Genomic DNA, 13,142 nt, shown 5'->3' with positions numbered 1-13,142 from the left:
AATTATTATTAATTTCATAATTACATTAATTTGGTGATATCATGGAGCTAATAATACTATTTGTTCATCTGTAGCAGATGTCTGCGTGCATAATCACAAGATTAGTTATCACTAAAGAAACATGAATACTTGATAAACTAGTGAACCAATTTAACCCCCAAGAAAAGCTCTGAACATGAAGTCTCTAGCAGAACAGATTCATAAATCATATGGCCAGAAATAATTATTAAATTAATTTAGTCTGACGTACTGTTCAACTGTCAGATGATTTCTCTAAATTAAGTTCTGGTTGAACTAGAGCAAGTCTTTTAGAAAAAAAAATCCAGCCTTACCCATTTTTATTTTATTTTAAAATGGCCGGTGATGGGAAATGATAGAATAGTCTCAGTGTAAATATGAGCCAACTACATTCTGAGTTGATCTCCTGTTGGAAAGACTGAAGTGTTCAGTGTCAAGTCTCATAGTAACCTGAGTCATGAGCTCATTGTTTTCATAGAGATAAATTACGTTCTGTTGTCCTGCTTTTGTTTCCCTATAATCAGTGATCGGTTCTATAAATATAAGGAACCCATTTACATAGATTTCCTGTTCTACTTCACTTTTGAAGCAAACATAAAATAAAGAATGCTTTTGATTTGTTTCCTCCCACTGGCCCCTAGATATAATTTTACTTGTTTGCTTGAAAAATCAGTAAAGATCAAAGAGCCAAATTTATCTGTGGTGTAATTCAAATGCATTGAAAGTATAGCAGGGATGAATTTGGTGCTATGTATGTAATGCTGTATATTTTTCAAATATTTAATTGGGAAGAGACCAGTTGGGAAGAAGCGGAAGTTCAGTACAACTGTTGTTTCAGATGTCAAATACTAGTTAATCCAAAGCTTATCAAGCATAAGATGAATTAGTCCCAAGGGTATATAGTATCTCCAACTTCTAAAGGCTTTTAAAATGCTGCAATCTAGAATTGTTCAGGGATGAAACTCAGGGGAAAAGTTTCTATTTAGACAGTCTTTTCTATTTAACATGCAATAAATATTAGATTACATTTACAAAAAGCTAAAATGTTTATTTTCTGCGAAGACCCCCTTTTAATCATTAACTCCCCTTCATTTATTGCTGGTTCTGATAGAAGTATTTATTATCAACATTAAAACATAAACACTCTTGAAAAAAATTATTTTTCAAAAAGATTATCCCTTAGTAAACACAATTTACCAATTGCCTAATATGGGAAGATGAAGAAAAATTAATTCAAGTTGAGCACATTTATTCCTGTGCTATACTGTTCCTGCAAACATGTTTTCTTGTTTATTTTGAATCACATGGGCCATTTTAAAAGTGGATCTATCGATTTAGACCTTATAAAGTCATCCACTTAAAATGAAGCTTGTTTCATATAACTAGAGAAAGGGAATTGGCATATTTTATTTTCATAGGAAAAGATGGAACAATTATCAATTAACTTTGATTCTCTAGCACCAAATTGTACCAAATGAAACTGAGTCTGGCACCAGTAAGCCACTAATGCTAAGGGCAATCAAACACTGCTGCTTGCATACATGCACTAACCAGCTAAGAATTACTTCCTGGCTGCTCGTGGTTAACCAAATATCCCACACTGAATTTCCTCTCACATATAAGGCAGGTTTCTTCCCAACAACTCGTTGGGTAACCATGATCTACCTCTTGACCTCATGAAGTTCTCTGTTCTCTCCATGCATGGACTTTAGGGGTTGATCAAGGCCAGATACTATGCCCTTGACCATTCTTACTGTTCTACCTGTGACCCCATGCATGTTTACCACATCATGTATTCTGCCATGCTGTATGGTACAGCGGAAGAAGCTCCCAGATCTACCAAGAATTGCAAGCTCTACTGCCTGGACAAGACTCTTTTTAAAACGGTTCAACATAAAACTCAAGAAGAGTCCATCCATTTACGGGGGTATTTTTTTCCCTGCTAATTTCTGGTTGGGGGATAATGGTTGGACAATTTATAGAGCTTTAAAGTGTTTGTACTGTTCTACTTGGAAACCAGTGTTTTGTACTGTGTGTCAGCTTTCTGAGGACATAACATCAGCAATTCACGAGAGATTGGCTGCTAAAAACTCGTTCGAATTCAAGCTGAGGTAAAAACTGGATAGAAATCAGAATTCTGTTTTTATGGAGTGATATCGTATGACTTGTTGAAGACAGACTAGAATGGCTTTTACAGCTCTCTCTAAGTTCCTTTTTGGCTCTGGAATTTCACAAGATATTGACTTTAATATGATTACTGATTCCTCAGTCTATCAGTGCCTTTTCAGTATTGATCCGTAACTTTACATAGTCAGTATCAGACCTCTGAAGTTAGCTAATGATAATGACAATCAGTTACATTTGCAAACATCCACCCCCATGTACAGTGGCAATCAAAAAAGGTAATACGATGTTGGAAATGATTAAGAAAAGGATAGATAATAAGGCAGAAAGTATCATTTTGCCTCTCCATAAATTTATGATATACCCACATCTTGAATACCAGATGCAGATGTGGTTGCCCTGTCTCAAAAAGATATATTAGAAATGGATAAGGTTGAGAAAAAGGGCAACAAAAATGACTAGGGGTATGGAACAGATTCTGTATGAAGATAGATGAATAAGACTGTGACTTACGGCTTGGAAAAGAGCCAACTAAGGGAGAATATGATTAAAGTCTATAAAACCATGATGGGCATGGAGAAAGTAAATAAGGAAATGTTATTTACTCTTCATAACACAAGAACTAGGGGGTCACCAAATGAAATTAATAGGCAGCAGGTTCAAAGCAAACAAAAAGAAGTATTTCTTTGCACTGCACGCAGTCAACCCATGGAACTCCTTGCCAGGTAGAATTGCCAACTGTCTAGCCACACAAACCCAAATACCCGTGTCCTGCCCCCTTCTCCCAGCCCCTTCCCTTGCTCTGCTCCTTCTGCAAGGCCCCTTCCCATTCACTCCATCCCTTCTCCCTCCATCACTCGCTCACCCCCATCCTGACTCACTTTCACTAGGCTGAGGCAGAGGCTTGAGGCGCAGAAAGGTGTGTGGGCCCTGGGTTGGGGCTGAGGAATTAGGAGTGTGAGAGGGTGCTCCAGGCTGAACCTGGGCAAAGGGCTGGGAAACAGGAGGGGATGCAGATTCTGGGATGGCATTTGGGTTCAGGGAGAGGATCAGGATAGGACTGGGGAGGAAGTGAGGAGTATGGGTTCCAGAGGGTTGCTGCTTACCTTGGGCAGCTCACAGTTAGCAGCGCAGTGAGGCTAAGGCTACCTGCCTACCCTGGCCCTGTGCCACACTCCAAAGTAGACAGCACATCTCTGTAGCCCCAGGATAGGAGTAGGCAGGCTGTACCATACGCTGTCCCTCCCCTCTCTCCGCCCCGCCTGCATCCACCCCCCTTTCAGCTCCCTGTGGCCACAGTTCCTGGCCAATGAGAGCAGTGGAGAAAGTTCTCAGGGTGGGAGCCATGCATAGAGACCCCTTGATCCCCGTCAGGGCCTGCAAGTATGTGCCAGCTGCTTCTGGGAATGGTGCAGAGCCAGGACAGGCAGGGAGCCTGCCTTAGCCCCACTGACCCAATGAACTTTCAGTGGTTTAAAATCTCCTGGTTTGCCTGCAGTGGCCTCCAGGAGATTGAGCCTGATTCCTGGAGACTCCTGGTGAAACTGAAGCATTGGCAGCCCTATTATCAGAGGATGTTGGGAAGCCCATGTCTGTAACAGAATTCTAACAAAGAACTAGATAAGTTCATGGAGGATAAGTCCATCAATGGCTCTGGGCCTGGATGGGCAGAGATGGTGTTCCTAGACTGTTTGTCAGAAGCTATGAATATGTGATAGGGAATGGATCTCCATTTTGTTCATTCCCCCTGAAATACCTGGTCTCAGAAGACAGAATATTGGGCTAGGTGGACCTTTGGTCTGACAGAGTGTGGCTGATTTTATGCTCTTATAAGAGAGGATATAACAAAATAACTATAAAACTTCAGATACAAGCCTGACATTGAAAGAATGTAATAGGTCATAGAAAACCCCTTTGACAGCTGAACCATTTCTTTTAAACGGTGTCTTTTTCTTAATTGTGGGACTAGCTCCCAAATGATCCACTCACAAGTGATTCTTTTGGCCTCTCATCTCTGTGAGACTTGAAGTGCAGTTGGAGAGAAGTTCTAGGTCTGTAATTTTCCTCACAACATCCTTCTCATTTCCTAAGCATCTTTGAGAACACAACACACTCTACCCACTGCAGAGATTTCTGATTAAATGCTGTCGCGTCATTAACATTTCACAGTTAAGCAGTATAAAGAGAAATGTTATCTTTTAACTGCCTTTTAAAAATCTCTGCAAATTATATTGGATGAGGGGCTGTTACTCCTTTCAATGGCATCCTTCAGGCAGTGAGCAAAATATGAATGCAAAATGATGCAGTTTTACTATGAATTAAGTAATTCAGGAAGCTAGGATTCCAGTTACTTGCCTAGTTTTGCCTATTCTCTGTGGTGGAGGTGGGAAGAATTTTTCAACAGTATGGCTGGGTCTACACGTGCTCCTATATGCAGCGCCTTATTAGCATAATGGCGGCCGTGGCGATTCGAAAGTGTGGCTTTTTGAATCGCACACCGCCCGTGGAGACAGGACCTTCTGAAAGGACCCCCCCAGTTTTCAAAAGCCCTTCTTCCAATCACCAGCATCTTTCGAACCCGCTCATTAACATGTCCCTTTCGAAAGGAAGGGGCATGTGTAGACACAGGGTATATGTATCAGAGGATCTAGTAAAACCCTGCAACTCCCAATGCTTTGTATGTTAGCAGAGTTGGTTGTTGTGGATTTTTGTGGGGTTTTTCATCTGCTCACTGCTGGAATAGGTTTGACCACTAATCAATATTTTAAAATAGCCAGTCAAAAATAAAAATTATCTGTAGAGCTTCACATCAACCAAAAATAAAAATAATCTTTAGAGCCTTTAGGCCTCAGTCCCACAAATTTAACATAATGTGTCTGAGTAGTTCCATTCTTTGAGGCAGAATAACTCGTGTTCTTATGTAAAGTTAAGTATGACCAAAAACTACAACAGCATACTCAGAATCATATTCCAAAATATAAAAAAAAATAAAGGAGCAGAAAAAATATACTAACATTACTGTAAATTAACAGGATGTTCTAGCACTTGCCCATTGACACGAAGTGCAATTAATTGTAGGCACTTGCTTTCTTAAATACTTTGTTCTTTATTTAGGTAGCTCTGTAAATCTACCTAATGCTTTCAGACATTTAAAACACAAAATCCATGTCTCAAGGATCTGGCAACATAATTCAGACAGTGGAGTATGAAGCACAGAATAAATTTTATATGCAATACAGTTAAGGAATAATGACAGAGAGGAAGGTTTTGGAGATTTCTTGCTCAAAGTGATTTTGAAGGAGAGATGTAAAGACGTGGGGGAGAGAACTTGTAGTGGACAAGAAGCTGGAGGATGTCCTTCATAACACAATATGGAATAATGCTTAACTTGCTATACTTTGAAAGAACATTTCAAAGGCCAAATTTCCAAACTGCTTTAAAATCCACAACATACCTAATCAGATTCGCATGAAAAACGGTGTGCCAGTTCAGTGTGTGGGGATGCACTTTGTGGGGCAGATTTGGGGCTAAAAGAACTGATTGTGGGGCAGGGGATTTATGGTGGAGAGAAGGTTGAACTTCATTTGTCAAGAAAAAGGAGAAGGACCCAGAGATGAGAGAGGATGAAGGAGATGGGAGGCAGAGAACTGTGGAGAACAGCAGAAGAGGAAGATGATTCTAGTAGCAGCATTTTGCCTAGACTAGCAGAGAGACGAGAGGACAAGGAGGCATGGCGAGAGATGACAAAGGAGTTGTTAGAAGTAGGGGGCTGAAAGGATGGGTTTTAACAAACATGAGCTGCTTCCTTGAGATGTGCTTAGTAGAGATGGAGGTGGGAACAAGAGTGTTTTCTACCATCTTCTTATCCCTCATATGCCACCTATGCTGGGGCCAAAGATAGTCTGGGTGTAGCAATAAACCTGTTATATACTAGCTGGAGATTCCCCCTTGCCAGGCGATTCGCTGACTAGCCATTTAGATTGGCTGTCTGCCCAGTGCTGGAGCTCAAAGTAGAGGCCAGGATCTGGTTCAGTGTGTTAGGAGAACCAATGAATCATTCAGTCAGAGGTTGATCTTGTCTTACTTTTTCATACATATGTGCAGGAAAGGAGCCAGTGAGAACCTCTGCTGACATCACCGAAAGAGAAAAGCATCATCTTCTGATTAGAGGTCCAAAGGCCTTTCAGGGGACTAGGAATCAAAAACCCAGACATTTGCCAGAGACGAGTGATAAGACTAGACTAGAAGGCAGAGCAGCCAAAACTGCCAGCACCTTCCCCAGAGGGACAGGGTCAAGCCTAGGAGCAGAACAGCCCAAAGGCTGCTGCTCGTTTCAAAGGAAAGCAGAGGAGGGAAGATCTAGTGTGTTTATTGAGAGTCCTTTTTCCTTTCTGCACTCCCAGGAGGAAGGGAAGGTTGGAGTTTTTGCATTTGTCAGGCTGGAGGGATTATGTGCTACATTTTCTATCAGCTGTTGCCCACAAACCTGCTGGAGAACACTTCACTTTTAGAATTGGCTTCTGGAGAATAAGTTTACTCGTCTAGCTTACACAATGTGTCAAGACATGATCATCTCAGAGTGGTGAGTCAACATAGTTCAGTAGAGCGACCATGGGGCAGAGGGGCAGGATGTCTCATCCCATGTTTGCCTCTGACTTGCCCTGTGACCTTGGTCAAAGTTACTTTATCCTTCATGTCTCTATTTCCCCAGCTGTAAGAGGACAGTAGTAATCATATTTATCGACCGTACATCTGTTTTGTGAAGATTAATTGGTTGAAGTCTGCAGTGCACTGTTATTGCCATTGTTCATGTATCACAAGGATTCTTGAGCAGCCACTCCACAAAGAGCGCCCAATAGGAAGTGGAGGGGTTGCTAAATTTCTAAAACAAGCTGTCTGCCCTTTTTTGAATTTTATATAAAACACAATTCTGCTTTACAACCTGGTCTAGATATTCTTGGGAGTTGATCCCTACAGTTGTACAAATGCCTTGTTTACACAATGCTTAATAGCAAACTAGCTTTAGTAACCCGAATAAAGTTTGTGAAATCCACTGGTTTGTATATTGCATCAATGTGCTTGGAAGGAGACCACGTTCTGTGCTAATAATGATGTTACCCCATTTCCCTCCCCCTGTGCATGTGCAGAATGGAATCTGCCCCCTTTTTATTTATGTGCACCATTTGCAGTTTTCAAAATGCTAAACCATTACATTGAGGTGCATGTGCAAGGAGATGAGGAAGGGGGAGTGAATGCTGAGAACTCTCATGTGGCTACTGTTGCTATGATACTAGGTTGAAGCATTTCTTTCTTCTTTTTTTTTTCCCTTGCTCTCACTGAGCTGGAGAAAAGCAACACAGCTGAAGGTCTGAATGGTACGGGCTTCATAGGGAACTACTCTCTGTGTGGGTCAAAGTGTTGCTATTGGTGGTGTGTGAATACCCAAGTGTCATTTCTCATTTCCATGGCAGTCAGATTTCTTCAAGTACTGGGGATGTATTCATGCCAGAAGGAAGTCATACAATTTTATGTACCCTAAGATGTCTCTGCACCCATTCCTCAGCAAGTTGTCCCCCAAAATGTTGATTTGGAGCAATCTACAATTCATCAGTCCTCTTAAAGTGCAAGTTTTTCAGAGGGTTGTTTTGGTTACAGGTTCTTAAGTGTTGCTCATCTCCTGCTGATCTTGCACAAAACCTGCCAAAAACCTTCTTTTGTAGATAGAAATGAATCTGGATTAGTTTCCAGACATCCAGTCAAGAAATTATACTGCACGTAAGTTCCAAAAAGCAGGTTTTGTTTCCAGGGCTGTTTCTCTGCAGACGTTTGTCTTCCTTTATCCACAGATGGTTTGTTTTGCTGAAAAATTCAAATGCACATTTCCAATGAGCACATTGAATGGTCAGAAAAAAAGAGTTGTTTCATTTTATATCAGGCTTCTTACTGGACATCAGAGGTAATAGCTGCCCCTTTCTACTGTTGGGTGTGAAGTATAAAAAGAATTCAGCAGTTCTAATGATTTCCATGTCATTTAACATTGCTTTTATGTTATTTCGGTATTTATTAATGAAGATGCTGCTCTTCCATATCAGCTGTTCAAATCAATACAGTCATCTGCTGATAATTTAATTGGTTATGATAGTGAATAAGCTAATATCCCAACCCCCCCGCTTCCACTGTTCAGTTATGTCCAATATCCAATACATTTATCTCCTCTTCTCTCTTTAGCACTGCAGTGATAACGCACATCACTGTCAGTCAGATATGAACATAGTAGGTGCTTGGAAAAGAGGCTACACTGGAAAGAATGTCGTGATCACCATCCTGGATGATGGCATTGAGAGAACTCACCCAGACTTGATGCAGAATTATGTGAGTCTTTTGCCGTAGTTGAGATTACTGTTTTATTATTCAGAAGACAGCTTGTAGAAAGATGACTGTGTTGTTTTGGTTGTTGGAAAGAAAGAAAGAAAGAAAAGTTTGCTATAACATCAACAATAATACAAAGGAAAATTACAGAAAGTTCTGTTTTTTCCCTATGGAAATAATCTGTAGGTTAATATCTAGTGTAATTACAGTTTAATATCTGATATGTCTTCCTTGAGGAATCTATAACCTCATGGAATATAAGGGGTTCCCACCATATCTGAAATCTTTGACCATTACTCTCTGAGCTTTTGAATGTGCTTCGCATCTGCTAATTTAAAGTGTGTATTGATAAAAAGAGAGCATAAAGTCTGGTAGGCCAAAAAATGTTTATTTGCAGGACAACAGGCCATTTCTGATTAACTCAACTAAATTATATCCTCCTATTCAAGCTACCCATCCTCTGGCTAGAAAAAGTGCAGAGGAAAATAGATTTGTTAATTGCCCTCATTGGCAACACTTTGAGGTCCTGCCAGGATAGCTCTGTTAATTCCAATGATGTTACCCCCGTTGACACGACAGGTTGAACCTCTCTGCTCTGACATGCTTGGGACCTGACCAGACAGAACCAGAGAATTTGCAGAACCACAGGAGGTCAAAACTGTCTAGCAGCATTATCAACACTTCCACTGCTTACTGGGCTCCTAGAAGATATTTAGGGGTAAATTAGAGTTGAATAACAGCACAGAAGAGTGACAGCCAAGACTGGTGGCTGCAAACAAACTTGATGGGACTGCGGGAAACTTGGCCATACCCATGATAAGTGGACATCCAGCTAACTAGTATCAGAGGGGTAGCCATGTTAATCTGTATCCACAAAAATGAGAAGTCCTGTGGCGCCTTATGGACTAACAGATATTTTGGAGCATAAGCTTTTGTGGGCAAAGACTTGTTTCATCAGATGCAATACAGGTCTTTGCCCGTGAAAGCTTATGCTCCAAAATATCTGTTAGTCGATAAACTGCTGCAGGACTTCTCATTGTTTATCCAGCTAACTAAACTCATGCCAGACCATAGATGTTGCCAGACAAGGGAGTGCCAGACTAGAGAGGTTCAACCTGTACTGTAAATACAAGGGGAACCGGCCATTTGTTATTGTCAGGTTCATATGGCTTTATGAGTTTCTGTCTGTGTTTTGTTGCATTTAAATAATTGGTTTAAAATAGGAATGTTTGCTTAGTGTATGGACGGGTTGCCCTCTTGGGAGGTCAACTTTTTGGCTTACCAAAGCTGACGTAGTCCTTTCAAGCTATTTAGAATCTCAAGGCAGTGCATTGCTAGGGATTATTCCATAACACAGGTATAGTCATCACTCAAAAGTGCATGACCTTGGGTGTCTTACTGTTTTTATGAAATCGAATGTGCAAGCTGTACATGGACAGAAGTGAAGAAAACAGATGAGTGCATTTGGGAGGAAATTCTCTTGTGCATTCTCTCCAGCACAAAGGATGATATCAGTAAGGGTGAATGTCACCCTGACAGACCATTCAAGACATAGAGATGACACTGTCATTGACATACAATCAAACTGTTAGAGATGGGTCTGCAGTTCTGAAGCCATTTCACAGAATCAGGTCTGGAAGAGAGCTCAGGAGATCATCGCGTCCAGTCCCCTGCTCAAGCAGGATCAGCCCTGACTAAATCATCCCAGCCAGGACTTTGTCAAGCCTGTCACTTGTTTTGAATTGGCCACATTTACATCTCTGTCCTGCCATCCATCTTGTATATGAACTTCCCTTTGAAATCAACCGGAAGGTGTGCCTAAAAATCAATGGCAGGATATATCTTGACTTGTCAATTTAAGATTAGTTGGATCTTTTCATGCACATCATTGTTCTTTTTAATTCCCCTATCATAGGTTATTTAAACAAGTCAGGTACAACTTTCTCCCTCATAGAACAGCTGAGGTGGTATCAGATGCCACTAACTTCACCCCAGTCCTATCCTGCTCGTAAATATAATACAGCTATTTACTCCCTTCCCTACTTTCTCCCCCTGCCAGTGGGGAATTCCCTGAGGGCAATTTGCTGGCTTGATGACAAATGCCTTCTATGTGGCTAGGAACAGGAACATTTGAAGTGGATGTGGTAACTGGGTGTGAACAAAGAAAAGATTAAAAGGAACTTCTTGTCATGTCAACTCACCACATGCTACCACATCAGAAACCACGGACATAAGCAGCTGTTTGCACTATAAACTCTTTTCAGTAGGAAAAATCTTGGTAAATATGGAAAATATGACATAAACACATTTCCCATGCACAACAAACAGTTATGCTTCCTGAAAAGATAAGGATATTTACAAGGCTATATTCTTTTCTAGAGTGTGTAGTTAGTGTTGTGTGTTTGAAAGTATATTTTCTTAGAGGAATGTAAAGGGTTTCTTCTTCCCAACATTTTGGAATTTTTTCTTTTCTTCAACTATATGCAGTTGTTATTGTACCTAAATACATTTAATACAATCCTAGTTTGGAACAAATAATCTTTTTTTTTCCAGGTGTTCTATACAGAGGTCTCAGAGGAGGAATATAGAGTTTTATGTAGTAAATGTACATATGGGACAAGCATGTCTTCCTGTTTCATAATGGTTGTTGGAAAAGTATTTTTTTTCATGTATTTGTTATTCCTCCAAAACAAAATTTTTAAAAATGTAAATCCTGGTATTATTGAGCATATAATCCTTTCCAGAAACATGCAGTCATCACAAAACTGCAGGAATGTTAGTTAACCTAATTACTCCTGTAGAAACCTGCTAAAGAATGTATAGGCCGCATGAGTCAATTGCTAATTAATGAGAAACTGGTTCTCTCTCTCTTTCTCTGTGTCTCTGTCTTCTGTTGGCTACAGGATTCAAACGCCAGCTATGATGTGAATAGCAACGATATTGACCCCATGCCTCGGTATGATGCCAGCAATGAAAACAAGTAAGGCCTGTTCCCTATGGCATGTTTGACATTTTCAATACAGTGCCTCATGCAGAACACATCAAATCTGCCAATTTAGTAGGGAAGCACCCCAATATCTCCATAAAGTGTTGAGATTTGTGTTTGACTCTGTGTCATATAACATGGTATTTATTCTCACATGGTACAACACACAATGAAGACAGGTGGGTGTCTTTTTTTAAGAGTTTATCAGTAAATCCATTAATTGGGGTCTAAGCATTTAAAAAAGAACCCATTTTGAATTTGTTTTTGGCAACTCTAACCTCTTTTTTTGATGCAGTTTCTCAGCAGATTGTTGGCATCTGGCACTGTTTTTTAAGTGGACTTTGCCCCATCTTATTTTCCTTGCACTTTTAGATTTTGTGGTGTTGCGAGGGAATAAACTTGAATAACTTCAGTTCAAAGTAAATGGAGGGGTTTTTTTGGGAGGGGTGGAATGGGATGGAGATTTTCAACACAAATGGCGATTCATTCTAACAGTAATTGTATGTGAGCATGAGCTGCCAATGGTTAGATATTTCTGTATGAAAGATAGTTTTCTCCTTTGGAAATCAACTGTTTTATGTAATTCTGCAGTTAATTTTAATGGTCCGTGAATCTCCCTGGGAGGCTGTTGGTACCACTGGGACACCTGAAGGGGCCCTGTACTATGGCTTTGTCTATAACATGTAAAGGCAATTGTGTAGTCAGGCCATGAGCACTCTAGACAATCATCTTCACAAGGGTTCCCAATCCTGGAAGTCTATTTGCACTGGTGTTTTCCAGTGTTGTTACTTGCTGCGCTTGAGAGAGGTGTTTTTTCACACCCCTGAGTGAGAAAGCTACAGGCATTAAAGAAAAGCCATAGGGCTTGCACACCCTTGTGGGGTTTCTTCAGGAAAAAAAAAAAACATCTTTTCTCAGAACAAAACCCAGTGTGTTCATACTCCAAGGCATGAACAGTTGAGATAAAAGGGCTTTTCCCTTGAAATAATAACTTCAGCTGTGCAAACGACTTTCGTCAACCCCCCTCCTTTAAGGTTGAAAATGAACGTGTAGCCATTACCGGCTTATGTGAATGCTCCTTTTGCAGTGCTGTGGCTCTGAGTGGTGACTGTAAATGAGAATGCTCCGATTTGCAATGCTGTGGCTGTGTGAATGCTAGTTTTCAACTTTACTCGTTTTGACCTTGAGACATCAAAAAAAGTAGCCTCAAAAAAATCATGCACTGTAGACATTGCCTATCACTGGGGCTCCTGGAGGACAGTTGTCTGTTAATCACGCAACTTCACAAAGGAAAGTCTATTTCTGTTTATAGAATCACAGACCTTAGAGGCAATTATCTAGGCTCTGTGCCACTGCAGGATGGTCCATACATTACATCTATGTGGAAAGTATTGTAATGTTTCTTGCCTGTAACATAGATTTGCATTAGAAAGGCTAAAAGGGAGGAGGACTTTAACTTCTCACCGATCCAGTGTTTTAGGCTATTTTTGCTCCCCCACCTCAAAGCTTACGGTGCTCATGTTACAGAAGCCAACCATGATTCGTTTTGTCTGAAACCAGTCAATTCTCCAGCCCATCTTGTCAGAAGGTTCTCTGCAGAAGGGACATTGAGAATCAGGTCTGTGCCTAGTAGGGGGCAGGGACT

General features: G+C 40.6%; 1 protein-coding gene across 5 annotated transcripts in view; it reads left to right on the top strand.

Annotated features, from left to right (window-relative positions):
• PCSK5 (proprotein convertase subtilisin/kexin type 5) overlaps positions 1–13,142 on the top strand; it is a 361,111-nt gene that overhangs the window by 92,303 nt on the left and 255,666 nt on the right. For all 5 annotated transcript variants that reach the window (XM_074994754.1, XM_074994752.1, XM_074994753.1 and 2 more), the window contains exons 4-5: positions 8,371–8,514; positions 11,415–11,491. In XM_074994754.1, the coding sequence (XP_074850855.1) occupies positions 8,371–8,514; positions 11,415–11,491 (221 nt within the window). The remainder of the gene's footprint in view (positions 1–8,370; positions 8,515–11,414; positions 11,492–13,142) is intronic.

Source organism: Carettochelys insculpta, chromosome 5, assembly GCF_033958435.1.
Source record: "Carettochelys insculpta isolate YL-2023 chromosome 5, ASM3395843v1, whole genome shotgun sequence".
NCBI lineage: Eukaryota > Metazoa > Chordata > Testudines > Carettochelyidae > Carettochelys > Carettochelys insculpta.
This window is presented reverse-complemented; position numbering and strand designations above follow the sequence as displayed.